The sequence below is a fragment of the Leptosomus discolor genome, chromosome 4 (assembly GCF_034619465.1).
Source record: "Leptosomus discolor isolate bLepDis1 chromosome 4, bLepDis1.hap2, whole genome shotgun sequence".
NCBI lineage: Eukaryota > Metazoa > Chordata > Aves > Leptosomiformes > Leptosomidae > Leptosomus > Leptosomus discolor.
In genome coordinates this window covers 22,972,116-22,995,397 of record NC_141394.1, presented here as the reverse complement: position 1 = coordinate 22,995,397, position 23,282 = coordinate 22,972,116, and the positions used below count along the sequence as shown (strand labels likewise).

The 23,282-nt window shown below is 40.9% G+C and overlaps 1 protein-coding gene across 1 annotated transcript in view; it reads left to right on the top strand.

Annotated features, from left to right (window-relative positions):
• EPHA5 (EPH receptor A5) overlaps positions 1–23,282 on the top strand; it is a 203,288-nt gene that overhangs the window by 15,234 nt on the left and 164,772 nt on the right. Inside the window, exon 2 of the mRNA XM_086464672.1 lies at positions 354–418. Coding sequence (XP_086320798.1) covers positions 354–418 — 65 coding nt within the window. The remainder of the gene's footprint in view (positions 1–353; positions 419–23,282) is intronic.

The following is a 23,282-nucleotide window of genomic DNA, read 5'->3' as shown; positions in this document are numbered from 1 at the left end:
TGCTGTGTCTTACATATACAGATAGACATGCACAGTGTGTATTATGTGTTTTCCCCCAAAAGACCAGATCCTAAGAATGTGAAGGACCTAGATCTTAGAGAAGTTTAGTGCATTTACAACTTGGTTTCAGTGGCAGATCTCGAAGGAATAAAGTAATGCATACATAAAATTGCTTTCAGTATATGACCTCATTGTTAGAGGAGTTATTGCATTGTTATTCGGCTTTACAAAAATGCAACTTCCTTGGTTAATTATAAACAACTTCTTTACCATAGCCACCCAAACCTTGAAATATTTACTGAAGTTTGTAATCCATCCATCTTCCTTAACAGCTTTTTTCTATTATTTTCCAGTGAACTTACTGGATTCGCGCACGGTAATGGGGGATCTAGGATGGATAGCCTACCCAAAAAATGGGGTAAGTCTCTGCTGTTGTTTGCTTTCTCTCACAAATTATACTAATCGTTTCCATTCGGAAAGTAGACTACTGGGTTTAAAAACTCCCTGGAGTGATTTGTCGGCAATGGAGGGAAAAAATAAATAAAACAACAAGCTGTGACTGGAAAAATGGAGCTGTGTGGCTAGGGGATTGATTTATTTATGCAGTACAGCAAGCCACAAATACTAAAAAAAAAAAATCATGAGTCAGCCCCCTCACTCCTCACCAAGAAAATCCATGTGGTTATTTAAATTTTTTTTTAAATTACAAATTCCTGCTGTTTTCTTCTTCAGCCTGTGGAATAGATGTCCAACATAATTTTCTGGAAGTTTTCATCTGGAACATGGTCTGGGACATTGCTGTTAGCTTTAAATGAATTGTTCAGAAATACTCCTCAGGCTCATGATAAAATTCTAGGAGCTCATAACACTGGAACAGGAACTGAGTTTTAAGCACCTTCAAGAGCCTCTGTCCCTTACCATTACCTATACTGAGAACTGAAAGAACTTGGCCTCCTAATTTGGTACCTGAAGTAAGTGCTGGAGTTTATATGCATTAATACCCTCCAGTCTGTCTGCTTGGCCTGACTGCATCATGCAAGCTGTCATTGCTGTGACTTTTGGTTTTGGTTTGGCTGGGGTGTCCTTGATGCTGCACTGTAACAGGACTTCGGTACGGTCTCGAAAGGTTGACTTCTGCGTGGTGCTGAGTGTTCCTGTCAGATCCTGGAAGCCATGAGCACAGTGTGAGGTAAGAATACATCCCAAGACAGAAATGCTGCATTACTGAGCCCTCCAACAGAGCAGCTCTCAGGAATGTGTTATTCCAGAGTTTTAGCCACCAGCTGAAATGGGCTACAGAATTGTCTTGGCCTCTAGTTGGGTTGTCATAAAAATGGTGGCAATGTTTATCTAAAATGCAGCCAACTCTGCAAATATATTACACAGTGAATTAAAATATGGCTTTCTATATATTCTGTGTGGATAAAAGGCTGTAGAAATGGCAGCCTCACTCAGATGAGCTGCATGTTTGCAGGCACTGGTTATGGCAGGGACATAAAAGCTACACGGGGAGCTGAGTTTATCCTTAACTCAGTTCAAGATATAATCCTGCTGTGGTCAGAGTCTGTAACAATATTTTTTTTTTAATCTGTTGATTTAAAGCTGAGAACTAAACTTGCTCCTCTTGCATGTGTGGGCATCAGAATAACCAGTGCCAGATGTGCTGGCAGAGCAATGTGTTGGTGCCACAGCACACCGTAAAGATCCTGATGTCCACTTCTTAATGGAAGATTTTTCCTTCTTGAACACCTCTTGGTATTTTTGCTATGGTATAAAGTACAGTTGCTATCTATCCCAATGTCCTTACAGGAATATCAGTAGAAAAATAACTGGGCCTGAGCAGTTCAGAAGACTTCTGAGTCTGTATGTGTAGATGAGTAAACGAAAAGCTAAATAGCCTATGCATAAATGTCAGTTGTGTCTTTTCATTATTTAGAGAGACCTTTCTATATTTACAAGCTCAGTTTCCCAACAGCACCTGGAAGTGCACTTATGAATGCCGAAGTAACAGTTACTGACTCACTAGGGAGAATTTTTTTTCCTTAAATTAACTTCCAGAAATAACTGAATCAGGCAGTTGGTTTTTGAATTTCCAGAAATCTCCTCTTAATCTTAATTTTCATGGGACATTGTAAAATTCAGGAGGTTAGTTCAATTGTCTCTTTTTTTGGCCTAATATATTTGCAGTATTTTACAAGTGCTGAAAAAAGTCTTTCCAGGCTTACTTCTTTAACGGGCTTATCTGCTTTGCAGTCAGCTATGCTGCAGTTATACTATGTTTGCTTAACTTTTAAAAAGATCTACCTTGTATAAATATTTTAACTAACTCTCACTTCAGATTTTGAATTTGGAAAAGGAGGGAGCTTTAATTGAGATCAGGGATATGCGTGTTGTTTTTTGATGTATTTTCGTACAAATTTGTTATCTCAGGATGTCCTCTTAGGGAAAATTTTGTAAGGTCTGTGTATCTGCACAGTCCCCCATCAAGGAAAGGAGCATAAATGTCATAACGTGTCACACTTTGCAACGCTACAGTGTGTAGACATAGACCATGTGCAAGTAAACTTTTTGATGTGTAGTATTTTAGTATTGCTACTAACAGTATCCTGTAGAGTCTAGTCACTTTTCAAGTACTTGGTAGCAATTTCAATGGTGATACAGTTCTAACTGAAGATACGTTAGCTTTTGAAGCAGCCTTCAACTCTTCTAGTATTGCTTCTTCTCCACTTGATTTTTTTATTATGAATCTTAAGGAAACTTAGTATTTTTCCTAGAACCACATAACACTAGAAGTAGGAGATTGCACCAGGAGCACAGCTGCTATTAAAGAAAGCAAGTGTTTAGTCTTTGTAGTTGTATGGCAGTGCTTGGGAGAAGTTATCTGTGTATCACAAAGGCTCAAGCTGGTAGGTTTTGAAAACAGATTTCCACATTTATTTAAAAACAAAACAAAAAAACCCCAAACCACAAAAACCCCACCAAAACAAAGGGGGTAAGAGGTCCAGTCAAACCAAATGAGCTTGTTTTTGGCAGATCCTTTGTATGTGTCATAGTCTAAATTTTTGTTATAGCTGCATACCATTTAATACACGTAATTTTTGTGTATTAGAGCTTTAAGACATTCCATGCTCCAGGGAGGTCCAGCTGCTCTTGTTTTGCCTGTTGATCGCCTCATTTTTGCTGAACATAATGGGAAAACATGATTTAACTTGGGAAATTAAAGCAGTGGTGTGTGGGAAGGAGACTGACCCTTCAGTCTAGAGACAGGTTAGGCTTAGAGGTAGACCTGTTTCGTGTCTGTAATTCCAAATAAAGCACTGCAGCTGCTTTAGTCCCCACAAGATGAGACCTTGGTCCACTGCTAAACAGCATGCACCAGCTCATTTTGTGAGTAATGGATTTTAGGGCAAGGGAGAGGAGCACTTTAGCCAAGGGTTGCCTCTGCAGAGCTTTGTCTAGCCAGGCGCTTATTTGGTACAGGTTTTGATAGTGTCCAGTATCCTTGCAGCCTGGCTGGCTTGCATTTACCCTGTGTAGAAGGTAAGAAAAATCTCCCTCTTCCTTCACACGGAGTATTGTGAGGGCAGTAGAATGAAATTAAGTGACTGAAATACACTGTGGCCAAGCAGGGGTTGAAACAGTGTCTCCTGGTGTGAAGAACTGGCTGTTGTGCCGGAGAAGGTGCTTCTTTCTGCTGCTTCACTCTGAAGGATTAATGAGTTGTGGTTGTACGGCTTCCTGGCTTCCCCAGGAGGCCTTCCCTGGCTGTGTGGGTTCAGCAGCTTGCAGCAGGTGTGCAGTCAGCTTTAAAACCTGCATTTTTATCTGTTAGAGTGTGAGCAAAGTCCTTGTGAGGTCTGTGTGGCCATGGAGCTCAAAAAAGGGACTCTTTCCCTGTTGACGGAGCATGGTCAATGTGGAAATCCTGCCCCTTTTGCAACTGAAGTTGGGAATTGATCCTGTTATTACATGTCAAAGGGACAATTTGGACTTCACAGCTCGTGTAAGTTTACTTAACCTGGAGGAGGTTATCAGAATTACCAGAGGCTATATCAGAAATGTCTGGTCCCTCTTGTGTAGTAGGAAGCCCTCCAAACACATCAACAAAATCAGTCAGTTTTTTTATTAAAGCCTGTGCTTGTACAGCAGGTCTGCAAAGTCTTTTACTTCTAAACTGATTCCTGGGGTGCTGCTTAGGATTACCCAAACTGGGCACATCAGAAGTTTACATGTGCATTGTATATGGCTGTGATGCTGACTAGCTCTGATGTACAGAAACTGTCTGCACTTCCCTGTGCTAAACATATGTTTTTATCAATGGAAGTTCACAGAAGTAGAAAGATGGTAAGAGCTCCAAGAGAAATAGCCAGGCAAGGTCAGGCAGTGTTTGTATTGCTTCCTCTCCTCCCTTGATTTGGCAGGAGACTCTGCATGATGCATTTTGACACCCTGCAAAGCCATAGCAGGGGGAGAAGCTACAAAGAGCCCCATATGAACCTGTGTTGTTCAGGCTTATTTGGTTTGTCCAAGTAAAAACACAGCCACTTTTAACAATATCCAGATAATTGCAGAAGTTGCTGATTAAAATAAATGCTTTCTTTTAGCTGGCTTGATTTATCCAGCAATTATGTCTGATTTTTGTTTCAGTGGCTATGATAGTGCTGATTTACTTGTTTCAGACCCTCCCTCTTTTCAGGGTTTATTTTAAAACTTATTTCCTTACAGCTTAGAAGTTCTCTTTTTCTGTCCAAAGCTGAGTGTGCATACCTGCTTTGCTTTTGTGTAATGGGTCCTCTCCCATCTCCTCCACCTCCCATTGATTTCTCTGGCCTTCCTGTACCACAGAACAGGAAAGCCTCTCTGGTCCTTCGGGTAGTGGCTGTGTGCTGTGGCTCCTTGCACAGCTCCATGTGCTGGGACTTTTTTTTAGGCTTGGACAGGAAAATAAACATTCACTAAAGAACCTGGTCCTGTGGAGTTGCTCATAATTCTTAATTCATTGCAGAAAATGAGAGCGCTGGATGACTTGTTGCATGCGAATGGCAAGAGGGAAAGCAATTGCCCCTGCTTTTGGTAGTTAATAATGCCAAATACTGAAAGTTGGGGGGTAAATTCAGCCAAATTGATTCTGCAAGTTGCTTCTCGTTTGTGTAGGACATTGGTCGGTTTGATTTTTTTTTTTTTTTTTTTCTTCCCTTGAGCAGCATTTCTGGCTCATTCTTTTGAGGACAGGTACCCTAGGGTGCCTCTTTGAAGTTAAAAATAACTGGTTTACATTACTCAGCGTGGTTTGTGAATAGAGTCATGTTGCTCTCTGTCGATCTTAGTTCAGAGAGAGATTTTATACAGGAATCCTGGACTGGAGGCAGTGTTTTCCCTCAGGGTTAGAAATAAAATAAAGAGGGAGGGATAGGGGGTAGTGAAAGAAGAAGGAGGATTCTTGGCACCATTGAGCTGTGTCATCTAACTATGATTATATTTGGCATTTTCAGGGCAGTACTTTTGGCAGCCTGTGTTTTGTGTGGGTTTTTTCTTCGCCACCCGCCCCCTGCAAATGCTGCTGCTCAGCTGTGACCAGTGTAGAAGAGGAAGCAGGGGGATAAGATGTTGTGGTTTAACCCCAGCCAGCAACTAAGCCCCACACAGCTGCTCGCTCACTCCCCCTTGGTGGGATGAGGGAGAGAATCAGAAGGGTAAGAGTGAGAAAACTCTTGAGATAAAGACAGTATAAAAAGTAAAGCAAAAACCATGTGTGCAAGAAGAGCAAAACAAGGAATTAATTCACTCCTTCCCATCAGCAGGCAGGTGTTCAGCCATCTCCAGGAAAGCAGGGCTCCGTCACACATGATGGTTACTTGGGAAGACAAATACCATAACTCCAAATGTCCCCCTCCTTCTTCCCCCAGCTTTATATGCTGAGCATGATGTCATATGGTATGGGATATCCCTTTGGTCAGTTGGGGTCAGCTGTCCCGGCTGTGTCCCCTCCCAACTCCTTGTGCACCCTCAGCTTGCACACTGGCAGGGATGTGTGAGAAGCAGAAAAGGCCTTGACTCTGTGTGAGCACTGCTCTAAAACATCCCTGTGTTATCAATAGTGTTTTCAAATCCAAAATATAGCTGCATACAAACTACTATGAAGGAAATTATCTGTCCCAGCCAAAACCAGCACACATACTAACATGGCAAGAATGCAGTTCATATTGCAGCAGGGAGCATGATTGAAGTAAATAATACGTGAGTAGGTGAAAAAATATATTAATGACACCCTAAAAACCTGCAATTTGGCTGCTTTGTTTATATGTAAATGCTTTTGTCCATGCACGGGTTTGTAAGAAACATACTGCACATCTAAGTATTTGAAGGAAACTGAGTAATCCAAATAAAGCAGTACTTAAAATTTTCCGTTATATACAGAATAAAGGAATTTTACATTAATAATTTGTGGGATGATGTTAAGTTCAATAGAGTTGAAGTATATGGGGGGTTTGTTTTCTGTTAGGATTCCTTAAGGTAAAATGTAGTATCTGTATATATGTAAACTTCTGTTGTCTCTGACCCTCTCCTTGGTTCTTCATGTGCTTACATGGTCATTTTTGCTCATATCCAGTGGGGCCATGATGATGCATTTTCTTTTGGTTATGCTGCCTGTTTTAGTGTGCTGGAGTGATTCATGCATGCTTATATTGTATAGCATAATTATAACAAAAGAGCTTGAGCTTTGGGTCTGAAAAGACACCAGAAGGTTAATAATGCAGTTGTGCAGGACCCTTGTGGTAATTGAACTAAACTGTGTTTTAAAGCAGTGCTGAGTTCATGTTTCAAACTCTGAAGGCCCCAGAGTGAGACTGAAAATGCTGGAGTTAATGGGAGTAGAGACACTGCCGTGAGAGCTGAATTAGGCCAGCTGACTACTATTCAAACTGGTGGATTTCCCTGGTGAGGTGGTGGCCTTGCCAGTGCTTGTAGAGCTGCGTTTGTTTCACAGAGCTTGAATATATCAATCAAAATCTAAAGACCTCAGCTCCACAATGGAGAGATGCATCTTGTGTGGAAAGGCTGATGTAGTTGGGTGCACATAGAGTGTTGGACTGGCCCACAACCACCTTGAGGGATGCAGAGAAGAAAACCTCTTGCCCAGGTTTGCAATGGGTAGGACAAGAAAAACAGGATTTGTTTCAGCTAAGCTCATTCAGTTTACAGTTGTAGGAAAGTACTTTCTACTCGTGCATCTTTAGGGCAGACATGGGGTTTCTTTCACAGGAGGTCTCTGAGAGCAGGTCAGACCATCATCTCTGTTACTCTGGACAAGCAGAGTTCATCTCTCTGGAGGAACAAACCTGGTGATCTGTTTTGTCCTTTTCCAGCCCTACATCTGAACCTCTGCTGTCTGCGAGCTTGTCCTGACTGTCTAGGGTGAGATCTGTTTTTGTTTTTCTCTGAGCTCTCTTTTTATCTTGCCCTGCTTAAAAATCACACTACCGTTACTCATTCAACACCCTGTGTTTAAGATCCACTCCTCTGATACAGGCAGCAGCTGCTTTTAAACCAGAATACCTCATGCTAGACAACAGTTTTCATTGAATAGCCTCACCATTTTATTAACCTTCGTTCTCATATCTTCTATCTGAAGTTAAATCTTCTCACTCCATTTGAGAATGCCTTTAAGCTTGTTGTCCTGGACTCTCAGCTAGCTCCCCTTTGGTTTGTACGCTGTTGACACGAGTCAGGCCTTTATTTGGGAGCAGCATCTGGCGAGGCGTAGGTCTTATTAAAGGAGATCTAAAATGGCTAGAGTACTCTAAGGTACTGTAAAATAAATTAATACTGGTAAGATTAAGAATAAAGCAAATCTTTATCTTGGCGAGAAGTGTATTACTGAAATAATATATTACTATCCTGGTCTTGAAAATCTGCCACAGAAGAAATGAAGGCTGATCCTTCAGTATATCGTTTTGCAAATACAGTTGTCAGCATTAGGTTCCTCCACACAGGCCCACTGGGCAAACAATAATCTCCTTTCATGCTAAAAAAGTATGTTTTTCTCTAGTGTCTAGGAATTACGTTTGGGGATAAAAGAGCTTTGAAGAGCTTTATCTTCTAAAAACCATTGTTTTCTCTGTTACTTCTGTGCCAATTTCAGAAATATTGGTATCCAACAGTTAGTAACTATACAATTAAAATGTATAAATGTAGTGCTGTCATGGAGAGCCTGAAACTTTGCAGAATAAAATGTTACTGTTAGAGAATGCATATGCAGCAGCCCAGGGTTTATAAAACATGCATTAGGATTTTATAGCTCATGTTGATGAATTTTTGTAGTATATTACTTACTACTTCATATGCTAAATATATGTATCAGCGGGTTACTTATCACTTAATTGCATAATCCTTTTATAAGACTTAAAATGCATTGGCCTTGCTCTTGCCGCATTTGACAGCATATATTTTTATTCAGGTTAACAGCTTTTTTGGGTAACTAAATTCAAGAATACCGTCCTGTTTGGTTTTCTTTTCATGTTATTCATGAAAGCTAGCTCAAAACCCCATGAAATAAAATGAATGCTAACTTCAGAAAGGGAAGCATATAGTAGTTTTGTCTAGAAAGAGAAAATTTTAAATGCAAAATTCCTGAACATATTGTTAAAGTGGAAGCTACTATTTTGTTTTCATGACCAGTGGTTGCATTGTGTATTGTACCGTGAATGAAGATAAAAATTAGAGGTCTTTTTTTGAGGATCCATAACCTAGCTTAAAACCAGTAAGGAGAGCTTTCTGATTGACTGCTGTTTTACTGCAAAGTCCTGATAGGTGGCTATTCAAGAAATAGTTCAGCGGCTAAACATCTAGGACTGTTAAAACAAACTTTCATCCATTTTTCAAGCTATTAATGGGAATGGTTCTGATTTTCAGAGATTGAAAACGATGGCATCATGTTCTCTGCTTGCTTGTCCTGGTCTCAAATATGGGGTGATTTTCAGTTGCTGAAGGCTACGTGCACATATGAAAGGGGAGGGTGGGACTGGGTTTTTGGCTGTTGAAAGAAAATGCCAGTGTTTTAGTTGGAAGCTCTTTTGCCTCAAAATATTTTGCTTTTATAGCTTTACTTTATCTTAAGATCTCTTAATTTTGGGGGAAAAAGCATGCTGAACTATATGATTTAGCGTGTTTGACTAAAGCAGGCAGTAATCACAAGGTCTGTCAGTTTTAGTATTGAAAATGCTATGGTAAAACAGGTTAGAGATTAAGTACCAGGAGTACACATGGGTACAAATACATCCTTTCGGGGATTGTGTGTTAACTCTTCTCCAAAGAAAACTGGTGGCTCCTCTCACCAGCTTTTAGACTCTTCTGAATATGAATAATGAAACGCTGTTGAAGGGAATGTGGGTGACACCTGGCTATCAGTCATCTGCGTTACCACTGTGACATTGTATGCTGCCAAGCTGCTGTGATCGATTGTCTGTACTCTGTGGGCTGAAAAGTGAGTATAAAAGAATTGCAGAACATGATTTGGCTCCTGCTTCCCCTGCCTGGTCAGAGGGTTTGGGAAAAAAACCCACCCCAAAACCCTTAAAAAAATAAAGACCTTGCTGCCCTGTGGGGAGTTGTGAGCATTTAGAGGAGAGAGCAATTGTTTCTTCCATGTGAAATGTGAAATTACTGTGCCTTATTTGTATTTCAAGGTGGTTTACTGAAAACTGGTGGTTTACTGATGTAGAGTTAGGAGTGAATGACACTTACATGTTAGTTTGATCCTTACCTACCCTTGTATGATCTTGGTGGTTGTAGTAAAGAATAATCCATAGATGAGTTGCCAGATAGCTGCAGGGGAGTGCATGATCAGGCTGTGGGGGTTGGAAGAAAGCAGGCACCCACAAGAAGAGTCAGGGCTGTGCATGAGCATATTGATGAAGGAGGAGGACAAGGAATTTTCTGCTGAGCTGGGCACCTCTGGGGCAGCTCCCAGGACAGGAATGGTGATGGCGAGGAGTAGAAATTGCTGATGGCTTTCTAAAAACTTCATCTGTCAGACCAGGCTAAAACACCCCCAGCACAGCCCTTGCTTTGCCTCCTTTTGCTGCTTTCCAGGAAGGAGAGTATTATTAGATACCTGGTTCTTGCCAAAATGTTCTGATAAGCATTTAACTTGTGTGTTCTTGCTTATGTCTCTTTTGTGTTCATTACTCCAGCAAGTGCCAGGCCGCTGCTTTGATGATATTAAATCCTTGATTTAACAAAATGAATAGTAGAAAAAAAAAAAATCTATTTTAAGTCGTTGTGTTTAAATTGTTAGAAAAGTTATCCATTCCTGAAGCCTGGTCTCACTTTAAGACTGTGCATCTTATCAGTTTTGCTGTATATGAACTGTCTATATATTGAAACACAAAAAATAATGTCCTGTAGATCTGTTACTGTGCTGAAAAAAGATAAACCAGAATGTTGTAAAGATGTATGCTTTCTGTGGATAATTTTCATCCCTGGGATGCTTTCTTGCGGTATCAAAGATGAGAACTTTTGACTCTGAAGCGGTGGAAGGACTGAGCCTTTATGCTGCAAAAATTCTCATTTGACTTCAGCAAAAATATTTTGGGGCAAGTGACCTGGTCCTCATCTTCAAAGGGTTTCCTGTAGCAGCAATGATTCTGCCTGTAATATTGACAGTCCGTAATGCTGTACAGAAGATGCAGCTGGCAGGAGAGGATAGCGCCGAGTATTTCTTAATGCAATTTGAGATGCTGGTGTACAGCGTTAATCCATTTGCAGTTCTGTTCTGGTTGTGAGGAAGAGCTTCAGGCTCCGTGTTACTGTTGTTCAAGTCAGCCCCTCCCTTGCCTTGCTTTTGGCTGTGAGCTACAGCAAGAACTGGTGAATGAGGGAAGCGTGGGAGAGGAGGTGATGGCAGGACTTTGTAATTTGAATATCTGCTTATTGAAAGTGACCTTTCAAAATTAATTGATTTTTTTAGGTGTTTGAGTGCGGGAGCTGCGTGAGGACACTGACACGATTAATGTGATCTAACAAGTGAACCTTTATTTCTGTGTTTCCAGTGCAATTTATAACCCTCGACCACACCCAATAAATACTGATTGGCTTCATCGCAAATAACAGCCCATAGTCCAACCTGATTGGCCACATTGCGAGTCATGTTCAAGTCACGTTCACAAATGTTCACACCCATCTTCTTCAAGAAATTAAAACTGCGTCATTAATGGCGGCTGTCTCTTCTCCCGCACCTGCAAGATGTTCATGCCCCCTGCACCGGAAGTTGTTTATGCTTTCAGCAGTTCTGGTACGTCCCAGCTCAGATTCTCTGGAAAGGCTGGATTGTTCACATGTCCCTTATTTCATAAATATTCTCCCACATTTGAGTTTCTCTGTGATGCAGATGTACTGCTTATAGGGAATAATCCTGCTGCGATATTTGAGACCCAACTGTACCCAGCAGATACGAAGTGGAGTGGGAAAATTGTCTGTTTCTGAAAAGGAGGACTTAGACTTGCTACTTTTTCCTCCAGCTGTTTAGAAGAACTAGCGCCTTCTGCCTGTGCTGGCAGCCTTTTTCATTGGGACCTCAATTTTCATTTTTTTTTTGGGCAGGGCAGGCTGTCTTTGCCTATTCAGCCTGGAAAATCCTGTTAGAGCACGGATGTGGTTCTTCTGTTTTCCTGATGGAGCCTGGGGTTCACTGCTCAAGTTTGTCACTTGAAGTTGAGGGCCATCAAAATACCTTCTGCTCTGTATGTTGTCTGCTCAGCCTAGCTTGCTTCTGGTTCAGTCAACAGTAAAGGGCAGCAAAAATGTGGCCTTTGGTCTTCTGTTCAGAAACCTTGGGGGGGACTTCAGTTTTGTTTTATTTTCTTCAAAAATTGGGAAGATTCACACTTGAGAGCTTTGCCTTGGTTTCAAACCTCCAAACTGTTTGACTGGGCAGCTGTTGGAGCTCCTTGCAAGACATAATTTTAAGCACTGTTACAAATTGTAGGGCATGCACTGACTGTTTTAGTTGATTGCAATGCAAATGTATAGTAAGCCCATAAATCATAGCCAGTGTTGTGATTACAAATCATTACAATAATGCGAGATTATTCAGTTTGTTGCAAATCCTTCTAAACTACACAATTAAAGTTGTAACCACAAGTATAATCCTGTGAGATAAAGTCACTTCATTACACAATCTCCTTCTGCTTTACTGTTTGCTTTATTTTGATGCCAGATTGAATAACTGAATGTTCTTGTGTAGTTAACTTCCATGGCAGCATATATGTTTTTTGTGTCTCTGCTAATTGTGGAGTTTATTTTACATCCTTAAAAATATGGATATTGATTAATACAATAGTTGGGCAAAGCCCTGATGATTTCGGTTCTAGTGCTGGGAAAATCAACGTAAAAAGGATGAAGTTTTAGGAAAGAATTGCTAGTTGTGTTAATCACTATAGATGTCTTGTCAGATAATCAGAAAATAAATGAGATGTGGTCATTGATATGTGGTGTCAGGTGATGGGGTAGGTGACTGCGAGTAGGTTGGTGCTTCCCTGCAAAAGCAGTGTCTGCTTTTGCTGTGCTGCAGAATTACAGCGAGGCAGAATACAGCTGCTGACCAGGAACAAAATTAATAGTTCACTTGGAAATGGATTTCAGACCAAATCAAACCTTTTTGCTCAGTTTCGGATATCCATCTCCTTTCTTGTGCAGTACTTGTCTTTTCCCGATGTCGGATGTCATGATGCTTCTAGTGCAAAGGAAACCGCAATGGGCTAAGGAGAGACTTGCGCCTGTCAGCCAGAGCCCAATGACTCAGTGTGTCGGAGTAATTCTGATAAATACGCAGACTGAGATAATCAAAACCCTTCAGGGGATTTGGTTGTTGTCCTACTTATTAATTTTAATGATAATTGAATATCTGTGCTGATTACGCAGTCTGTAAGCTCAGCTTCCCAAGCCCTGTATATTCAATTTCAAAATGCTCCTTATTCACAGTCTGGTATATTTAACTCCGAGGCATAGTCTCGATGTGGACAGGCAGTACAGATGGGCAGGAGGAGTAGCCACTACTGTGGCCTTTGGAGTCGCAGAAACGAAGTCTGGCAGAGCCTGTTTCTCAGAGCAAGTGTATTGAACTGGCAAATGTCTTTAGCCCCCAGGGGATTTGGTTATGATGCTGCCTGTGTAATGTTTGTAAAAGGCTTTTGCTGTGAGGGTGTTGGAGACAAAGCAGGGAATCTTAAGCAGCCCTTGCTCAGGTTTTGCAAAGCTGTTTTGTTTGATGCCCAGGTAAACCTTTTGGACTCCTTTCTTCCCTGCCCCTTTTGAGCACAGTGCTACTCCTGGGGCTTTTTACTTGCAGAGTTACCTCCTCCAGTGCTAAAGTGGGGTGTCTTCCCTCAGTTCTGGTGTTTGCAGAGGCTGACCTCACTGAAGCTGGATGTACAGAAGTCCCTGTGCATCTCTCCAGGTGTTGCAGAGGGTCTTTGGCAGAAGCCAGAATCTGTGTTGAGTTTTTTTTGTATGAGGGGGACTTTTCCCAGCTGAGTTCCCTTGTGCATCTCTCCCTGCTGAAAGACCACATAGTGTCCCTATTGATCAAGGATGAAGTAAGCAACTGAGACCTAAAGTGGGTATTAGTGCTGTAGGTGTCCTGTGTTTTCTTGAAATGGGAATGAGCCTGTTAGCAAAGTCTTGATTGTTGCCTTTAAAAACCAGACTCTCCCTTCCTTTTTTCTAACCTTTCCTTTGTCTTTTCAAAAATAGAGCCACAAAGAGAAAAAACAGAGTGAAAACAATTTTTTTTCACACACAGTGCTGTGACCAAAGCTATTACTTAGCAAATTTCCTTTCTTCTCTGGTCTGCAGTTTTAAATCTGAGAACGGAATTAGTTTTTTCCCGTATTATATTAAATACGTAAGTAATCAAAACGATATTAAGAAAGTTAGGCAACTCCTCGCTGCTCAAATATGTTAATTGCAAATCATTGACATTCTAGACATGCTGTTTCTTACTGAGTTATAGTTTCCTTGCTGGTGGAGTAAAACAATCAATTGAAAAAAACCACGATATTGTAGTATTTGCTAGTTCTCATTATTTAAAAATAAGAGCTGATTTGGGAATGTGTGAGCTGGTGGTAATGATGTTGTAGCTTCATAGGATTTAAGGCCAGTGGATATGTTAACATTATGTAGTTGAATCTCCTGTGGTATGTATAGTGTAGAAACTTGTTCAGGGATCCTTGCAGCAGGTCTGTAACCTTGATTTGACCTACAGTACATCTTCTGGAGAGGGAGTTCTTCTTTGATTTAGTCTTCCTCTTATGGTGAGTCCACCATATCCCTTCATAGATTGTGCCAACAACAAACTGTTCTTGTTATAAGACAAAGTAATCCTTCTAGCTTGAATTGGTCAAACATCAGTTCTCAGCCAGTGGATCTTGCTGTGTCTCTTCTTGATAACTTTACAGGTATGTACTAGTCATCTCTCTCTTGCTTCTCCTCACACCCTGTGGCAAATAGAGGCCACAAGCAAGTTCGCTTCATCCCAGCCTTCTCTTCAAATTTTTTTACAGATTTTTGTGTTGTAAGGTAGGTTTTTGATCTCTTGAGTAGCAGTGGACTCTCTTTGCTGGGATCTTTGTACTTTGTCCTAGCTGAAGTGTTGCCATTTGAAATGAAAGTGGCTTTCTGGAAGTGGTCTCAGTAGAGTGTTGCATTACCTTTTTGTTTGCTCTGTGAGGCAAATGGATGATGAGAAGAAAATCATCCTTGTGATGGAAGCCAGGTCGAAGTGAAGGGGGAATCTTAGTGGCTGCTCAGCTGGATGCTGTGGCAAGGAGGGTTGGGGTACAATGCCAGATTTGTCTATGACCTGAAACTGTGTGCTAGAGCTGTGCTAGAGCCTCCGCTACCAGTTGACGTGGGTGCTTGGTTATTTAGTAAGGGGAGTCCATGGGAGATGGACATGCTACTACGTGAGTGCATCATGTAAATTGTTTCTGGTTGGAAGACGGATTCCTGTTACAGGAGAAGATACAACCTTGCAGCCTCCTAAAGCCCTAGGAAAGGTAAGATTCAGCCCTGGCTCAGCATCAGCTTTAGTGCTAGTAAAGGCTTCATGCCTGCGAAGCTGAATGCCTTACAGGATCTCAAGGCTCTGTATCCCTGAGCAAAGGAGACTGCACTGAAGTCACCTGTATGCTTGGATGGTTTGTCTCTGGCAGTTTCGGTCCACACAAATGTGGAAATCCCTGTCTTGTGTGTGTGAGTGGTAGAGTTCTTTCGGTCTGGTCCTATGTCCCTTGCACCCAAGGTGAGGGGAAGCTATGGAGAAGCAACAACAGGTTTTTGTGTCCTTCCCCTAATGGCTTATTCCTTTACTTAGTATGAAATTTCTTTTACTGCTTACTGCTTTCAGTTTCTTTGTGCACAATAATTTATGGATGAGAGCACACATTATCAGAAAGCTTTATGTATTGTGCACTTTTGGGCAACTTTTCAACACAGAGTGCCATTTCTTCAGCTGTCTAACTTCCAGTGGATATGTGTTTTGGTAAGAAGGATGGTGTCAATTAACCATGTAACCTGTAGAAGTGCTGCTTCCGATGCTAATTAGTTCTTCCTCTGAGACTTGTACTTTTAATTTATTTTTTAAAGTGCATTCATTCATCCTTTTCCTTTTAAACTTCAGCACTTTGTGAAACATGCATTCAGTTTCACTGAAAGAGTCTGAAGCTGAAGAGGCAAAGACTGAAAGGGGATTGATTTCATGGTTTAACTGCTAAATAATGATGAAACTGGGTTTGTAATTTCATGTTTGTGTGAAGTGGTTGATCAGTCCATTTTGTAGAGTGAGTGTTAGCCCTAGAGTAGGGATGGATAAATAATCATCTGTAGTTTCTGTGCTGAGTAGTGCCTTTTCTCCTGGGGACTCCTGAAGATTATGTAAAACTTTTTTTTTTTTTTAGCAGAAACTCAGGCCACAGATGAGAATTAGATTGCCTAGCAGTAAAATGCTGCAATTTGCTGCAATTTGGCTGTGTAATGTCCATAAGCTGCACAAAACTGAGAGAAGCTTGCATTCAGTGATGGGCATGCTGTGAAAGTGTCCCTTCCATACGCAAGTCCAAGGGAGGTCCTTGCTTGTGGTTTACTGACTGGCTGGTAGGAGAGAAGAAGCACTGAAAGGAAACACCAAAGGCTGGAGCTGTCCAGGATGGCAGATCAGAGTGTTTGGGGTGGCCAAACCCAATAGGTCCATCGCCAACTCGGATGGACAGACTGTGGCTCTGTGCACTTCTCTTCATTGCCCATCTTAACCTGAATCTTATGCTGCTGGAGGAAGGGTTGGCTGATATCAATCACTTTTCTCCTACAGAAACTTAGCCCCTTCCCATGTTTTTTAGCTACTCCTCCCACTCTACTCCTCCAACTTCTAACCCACCAGTGTACCGTGGATGGAAGATAAGAGTAGTATGAGCTTGTAGCTTAATTGAGCAGGGGAAGACCTAACAATAGACCAACTAATTTATTTTCTGTTTAATTTTTTTTCCTCTGAGGAGCTGTATGTCCTCAGCATTTCTGTGTTCTTCCTCTCTGTGCCTCAGGGACTTGGGCCTGGAATGGACCCTCATTGTGACCTGGTGAGAGGAACATATATGAACCTTTAATATCTATATATTCATTCTCTACTCCCACATGGCATAGGCATATTGGTGCAATCTTTAAGCCACCTTGCTTAGGTGATGGTTGCATGTGGCCTGCTATGGGCTACGCTGCCTGAGCAGGTGTTTTCTTCTGAAACTTTTCCAGATCCCCCTTGAAGGTTTAAATGATGGGGTTTGACTCCTGTGGCAAGTTCTCCCTGTGATTGATTACACACACACACACACACGCACACACACACCCCCACCCACCCCTTTACAAGAACTAAGTTATCTTACGTTCTCTTCAAAAGTGTTTAATTTCAATTCCTGGATCTTTTGTTGGTTAGATGAAAAGCAATCTAATGACAGAAATTTTCTCTGCATGTAGGTGTTGCAGTATTACCATCAAGTTAACACATGGTTTACCTTGGTTGGGTAAATAATTTGAGATTTTTCAATTTCTCCTGAAAACATCAGCAGCTTTCCTAGACTTTGCATTAATCGCAGCTGGCTGCTGAAGTAGCATTTCTTTTTGCACTGTAGACATTTCAGCTCAGTATTTAGCACAGGATTGTATTTGCTTTGCTAGCCACGGCATGTTGATGTTCAATTGGTTCTTCAGTGATTGTCAGATGCTGGAAGAGAGCATGGAGTAGCAGGAGATTGCAGATGAGTAAAAATAGCTGATGAAGTAAGGGACCTCTCCAGCAATGTACCTTTTCTGAGATGGTTAGGATATAGGACATCCATCATCAACAAATGAGCACATCCATGTTTCTTGAATTCCAGATTTAAAGAAACATCAAGGTCCAGGTTGCATCTCTGACAAATTTACATCCTTGTAATTCTGATGCCATATTTAAATAGTACGTAAGCCTGACATGCTGGGAATTAAATCCCATAGAATAAAAAGTAACTAAAAGTTTCATTATGTTGTGGAATAAGCATAACGGGCATCCACATGTATAATTTATTACCTATGGTGGGTAAGTACTTAACAACAGTCATAATAAACACATTCTGTTAATTCATTTTTAGATCTCAGTATACTGATTCAGACCTTAACTGAAAGTGAATATACAATCAATGTGAGGCTTTTTTTGCTGGTTTAATAATGTAGGCCTGCCGAGGATCTTTAATTAAATAATTATTCTTTGTTCAATCAGGATAGATTGCTTCACTATAGGGATTGCAGGCAAGAACATGCGAAATCCGCCCCGAACTGATCATGTTTTAGCTGCTTACTGTAATCCTGGGTAAATTATAGTCTTTGTTGCACAAAGCAGTGAGAGCAACTCAAAAACCAGGCAAAAATTGTAGTCAGATATTAAAAATGTAATGTCTAATTCTGAGGTGATCTGAGAAAAGCACGCCAAGACCCAGTTTCAGCTGGTTTCAGGTTTCAGCTTCAACACCTTGCTTTGGTTTTGGTGACAGTTTTAAGGTGCTCAGCATGTAGGGAATCATAAAATCTGGGTTTTTGTTTTCTTACTGGTAACCTCATGTATTCAAGAGGTGGCAAATGGAGCTGTTAGGAGGACGTGCAGTAAATTGCATGGTGTATGTACCTGCTGTGCATGCCAGTTCCCTTAAGAAGGTCTGCACAGGCAGAGCAGCCTTCTCGTTTCTTCCAAGTGTTGGAAATGCAAAAAAATCTGTTTGGCGTGGGGGCTGCTGCTTGTAGTATCGCACAAGGCTGACTTCAGATGCCTCCTGCTGCCGCGGCATGTCATTAATGCACGTCACAGTGGCTGGACTGAGAGGACTTCAGTGTTTATTAGGGGAATATAATCATTTAAGCCTGAATAAGCTTCAAAGCTCTAATGTGGCTGTTTGGCCAACAGAAATGAGATGTAAATTTGTGCTGAATAGCCACTGATTACAGGAAGATGATTAATGCAAGATTTAAAATTGATTTATGGGTGCAGTTGTCAAGGCCTAAGCCATGAATGTTATATTGTCTCTATGAAAAGCTTTGGGTAGGTTAGAGACCAGGGAGCAGGGGCAAAATAATGCATTTGCTGGAGAGTCTGATACGGTGTATGGGCTGTCTATAATCTAGTCAAATTTGGTATACGCCTGAGATGTTAGGCTTTGCCAGCACAGCACATGGGTAATTGTATCACTTTGCCTGAGATACCAGAAAACCAAGAAGTTTAAACTGTTTTATTTTCATTAAATACACTTTTCGATAAAGTATTCTTTCTCTTATACTGTAAACTCTTAAAAAAAAATGTTTCCTTACTTTCAGGAAACTGTAGATAGCCAATGACAATGATAAAGGTTAATGATTTATTTTAGTTTTTCCAAATTTTTACTGTTGTGTGCGTTAAAAAATGAGCCAAATGCTTTGTGTTATTCCAATTATTGCAAGCAGTTAGAAGCCCCAAATAAATTTAGATTTATTTAAATATTAGGACAACATTAAAGTAGCAAGGAAAACTTCCTTTCTTGCTGCTTTTGAGTATTGTTCTGTGAACCTCTTGGTATCATCAGATGATGAGCAATGTGAACAGTATCCCAAAAGCGTTGAAAATCCAAGCATTTGGTTATAAGCCTAAAATGTATGTCATGCTGTCAGTCCTTCTGAAAATCTGTCTGTCAGTCTTCCCATGTTAAACTGTGTGGTACCAACACTGGTACAGCATTTGTTAAATCACTCTGCAATGAGTATTAGATTAAGCAGTGAAAAATGATTTAATGGTATTGTGTTTCTTCATTGCCTCTTTCATGCTCATCTCTCTTGTCTTACCCTCAGTTGCTGGACTGTGGTTTGAAATGAATGTTTTAATTCAGATATACAGAGAATTTCAAACCTTTTTAAAAAATAAAATTGTGGAGGGGGAGGTGAGGTTTGCAAATAACACATTGCTTTGTTCTGGGCAGGGGTCAGAGCAGCCTCTGATTAGCCATGCTGGAGAAGGGCTGATGCTCCTTTTCATTTCAGTTTTACTAACTTCCAGCTGGGTTCTCCTTCCATTTGGATTCTGGTCCTGACATCTTTCGTTGATCATGCAAATGATCAAAGTCTGAGCAAAACTTCTGTCCCATTTTCATTTTTTTTCCATTGCATCTTGGTGTGTGGCACTGAAAAGTCTAGGTGACTTTGTCCTGATGTTTCTTCATTTTTCAACAACTTGAATCATGCAGATCTCTGAGTAGATAGTATGTTTCATCACAAGCATGTACTGCAAATAATTTTTAAGGTTTTAATTGCTCTTCATTCTTACAGGCTTGCTTGGGTGGCAAATGACTTGCTTATGTTTTGAGATGCTATCTCAGCTTTACAGAAATCTGCGTTGTTTTCTTGTCTTGTCAGTAGTGCAGAGCAATCCAGGAATTGTCAAAACTTTTGCATTATATTACACCGAGGGAGTTTTACTGAGAAGTGTCCTGCACAGCCTGCTGCAGAAATAGAAAGTGTGGCAGCAAACTTTACATACATGCATATTACAAATATAAAAGAATATTGAAAAATTGTTCAAGTAGCAAATTCAAGTGTTTGAACGGTAGGAGCTGGTGATTATGAAGTTCTCCAGGTAGCTTTAAATGACTTTGATATGTTTTCATATCTAGTACTTCTTGAGAGGAGCAATCATGCTCAGTCTCACAGTTTCAGTGTGGTTCGATCTTGTTTGTTTTCTGTCAGCTCTGAGCAGTGCGACTGTGTAAGAACCTTCCTTGGCTTTACTTCGTTGAGGAGTAGGATTTCTAGCAATCCTGATTGCACACAGGACTTTGAAAGCTTGACCCAAGTGGAATTAGAAAGATCTGAAACACTGTAAGATACATGAGTATCCACCCAGACACTTAAGTTCTAACTTCTAAAAATTGCATTGTTGTTTTTTATTTTAAAGCTCATTGCTGCTGATGAGTTGTTCTGAGTACTGGAGAGTGCAATTGGTAGCAATGGAGTTGGGATGGAGCATGATGGTGCTGTGAACGTTCACCCAACTCATTTCCAATGTAGTTCTTTTTCATAGTGGAGATGAAACATTCATCATTCTCCCAACTCTGCTAATCCCTCACTTGCCCTCTGTCACAGTGCAAAGCAGTACATAAAACCTTGGCATCGAGTGAAACTGAGCCTTGTTAGACCTTGATGCAATGTTGAGGAGCCTTTAATGTGGAGTAAGGCCCTCTTTCGCTTCTTAACACCTTTGCTGCCGATATGTTGAATGAGGTTTTTCAGAAGCACGTGTCTGGTTGTTCCTTTCATGTAGCTGCAGTGAGAATTTGCTCTTTAAGGTTTTTTTGTGCAGGGGGGGCGGGGGACAGTAACGAAAGTGACTTTTTATGTCTGCTTTTTGCCAGGCATGTATCACATGTGGGATAGCAGGGAATTATGTCCGTGTTTGGCTAATATAGGGATGGAGAAAAAAGTTTACTAGACAGATGTGCCATGTCTCAAAAAGATGCTTTAAACTTCCAGTTCATACCTCTTTGCAATTTACTTCTCCCAGTTATGTTTTAGTTTATGAAAAATGATCTTTAGCTTCTGGCTGGAAAATCTCCTGTAATGAGTGAGGAAACTCACATTCACTTCAGGTAATTAACTTCAGGGTATTCTGAGGCTGTGTGTTAACTGGACTGTGCAGCTTAATGGCCAGAGTAGAGTGGCATTGTAAGAAACAGCAGAAAACTGTGATCCAGTAGTAAAATGAGAAGCGTAGCCTGAAAATTGTGGTATTCTTATTTGGTTTTATTTATTTTTCTAGTTGGACAAATTAAGGGGAATGTGCCAAACCACCAGAAAATGTTAAGTTCCTTCTTTGGAAACTCAGCTTTTAAAATTAATTTAATTACACCAGATTTTTGCCTGAGTAGGGAGATTAATCAGATCCTTTCTATCCTCTGTGTCTGTTACCCATTATGGTTTTTTGCTTGACTAGTAACTGCTGTCAGTAGGAATATATGTCTGTATATATAACTGTCTCAGTTGTAAAACTGCCATCCAAATGAAGCTTGAGCCTTGGGTGGGTGGAATATCAGATCTATGGAAACCGTAAAATCCCGGGCGGTTACAACTGCTTCTGGTATTTAAAGGTTTTAATAAATACTGGGCCGAATATTGTTTGTATTGAACTGAGTGCAGTTTCCTTTTGACATTGGCTCCTGCCCTTAAAATGAGTTCTAAACCACCAAAAAACAATCTGAGGCTGTGTAGGAATCTCTTCACATATTGCATTATGAAAGTGGATGTTGGCATTGGAAGTTTGTCTGTACAAGTAATGAAGGGTTTTTTGTTGTTTTGTTAGCTGAAATTGAAATGTGTTTGAGGTTGAAAGAATTAGTTTGGATTACTCTGGAACACTTTTCATATTAATTTTTTTCCTGCCCTCTATTTTGTTTAAATTCAGGAAGAAAAGGTGATAAACACATGGTTTGGGAAGCTGTCAAAATCACCATTTTCCCCTTTACCTTTTTTTTCTTTTTGGTCCCTTCCCCTCCTTTCCTAAGTTGATCCAAGTACATTAATTGCTTTGGTTTCCTGATTATTTTTTGTTTTCAATTTGTGCATTTTTGTTTCAAATTTGTGCATTGTGCATCCTGCCCTGAAGCAGAATTTGAACTTTAAGCCTGAGTTGTCACACTGGCACAAAGGGTTAAAAATTGTTGCCTAAGAGCTCTGTTTAAAACAGGATCCAGTGACCTGGCAGTGCTGGAAAAGAGCTGGGCAAAGCTATTTTGCCTTCTGTTCTGTCTGGAGGTGTCATGTAGTGGGCACTTTTTATCCTGTAGCTGCTTGCCATGTCTCTGCTCTGCTCCTGGCACTGCTCCTCTATCAGGAAGGGCAGGCTTGCAAACTTGCAGCATTGTGTGCGGTTACTGCATGTTTCATCTTGAGCGTGGTTTGGATCATTGTCCCTTGCAGTGAGAGCGGACCAGGCTTCCCAAGTGCTCCATCAGGTGCTGGTGGACTCTGCCATGATCAGTAGGTCTTACAGGTTATACAGACAGCTCTCGCTAATGCCAGTGTTCAAAATGGAACTGTTTTGCTCCTGCCAGTCCTGAGGTCACCACATTTTAGAGGAGGCTACAAATATGGTGACTTTTGGGTACTTTCTGGTTTGTGTTCTTGTTCTTTAAGTGAGCAAACCCCTTTTTCTTTTAATGAAAACTGAAACACCCCCAGCAAAAGCAAAGACTCTCCTTTAATCATATGGCTCCAGAGCTGAAAATCTGAGCAATGCTGTGCATTGCAGGGCGTGTTAATAAAACTGGCAATATTGGTGGCAGGCTTTGAAGTAGTTGAATTTTGGGACTAGCGTGTCTGTAAGTGGTATTTTGCAACAGGCAAGATGGTGACACAGCCAACCTTATTTTACAGCTAGCACAGCCCTGCAAAACCTTCTGCAGTGCAGAAAAAAAGATGCATAGTGCTCTGCCTGACTTTCGCTAGAGATTTAGCCTTACGTGACCTCACTGAAGTCACTGAAACTGCTCAGAGGAGAGCCTGCTTCTTACTTGCTTTAACTTTGTAATATGATAGCAGGTGGAAAGCCGGCAGGCAGCTAAAAAAAAAAACCACCGAAACCCCCAAGTTTTTGGGTTTTGTGATGGGAGGAGAGTAGCAAAGGGAGGGAAGGAGCAGGTTATGAGATGAAGTTGAGTAGCAGGAGAGAACGTGTGTGTGTGAGCTGAGCT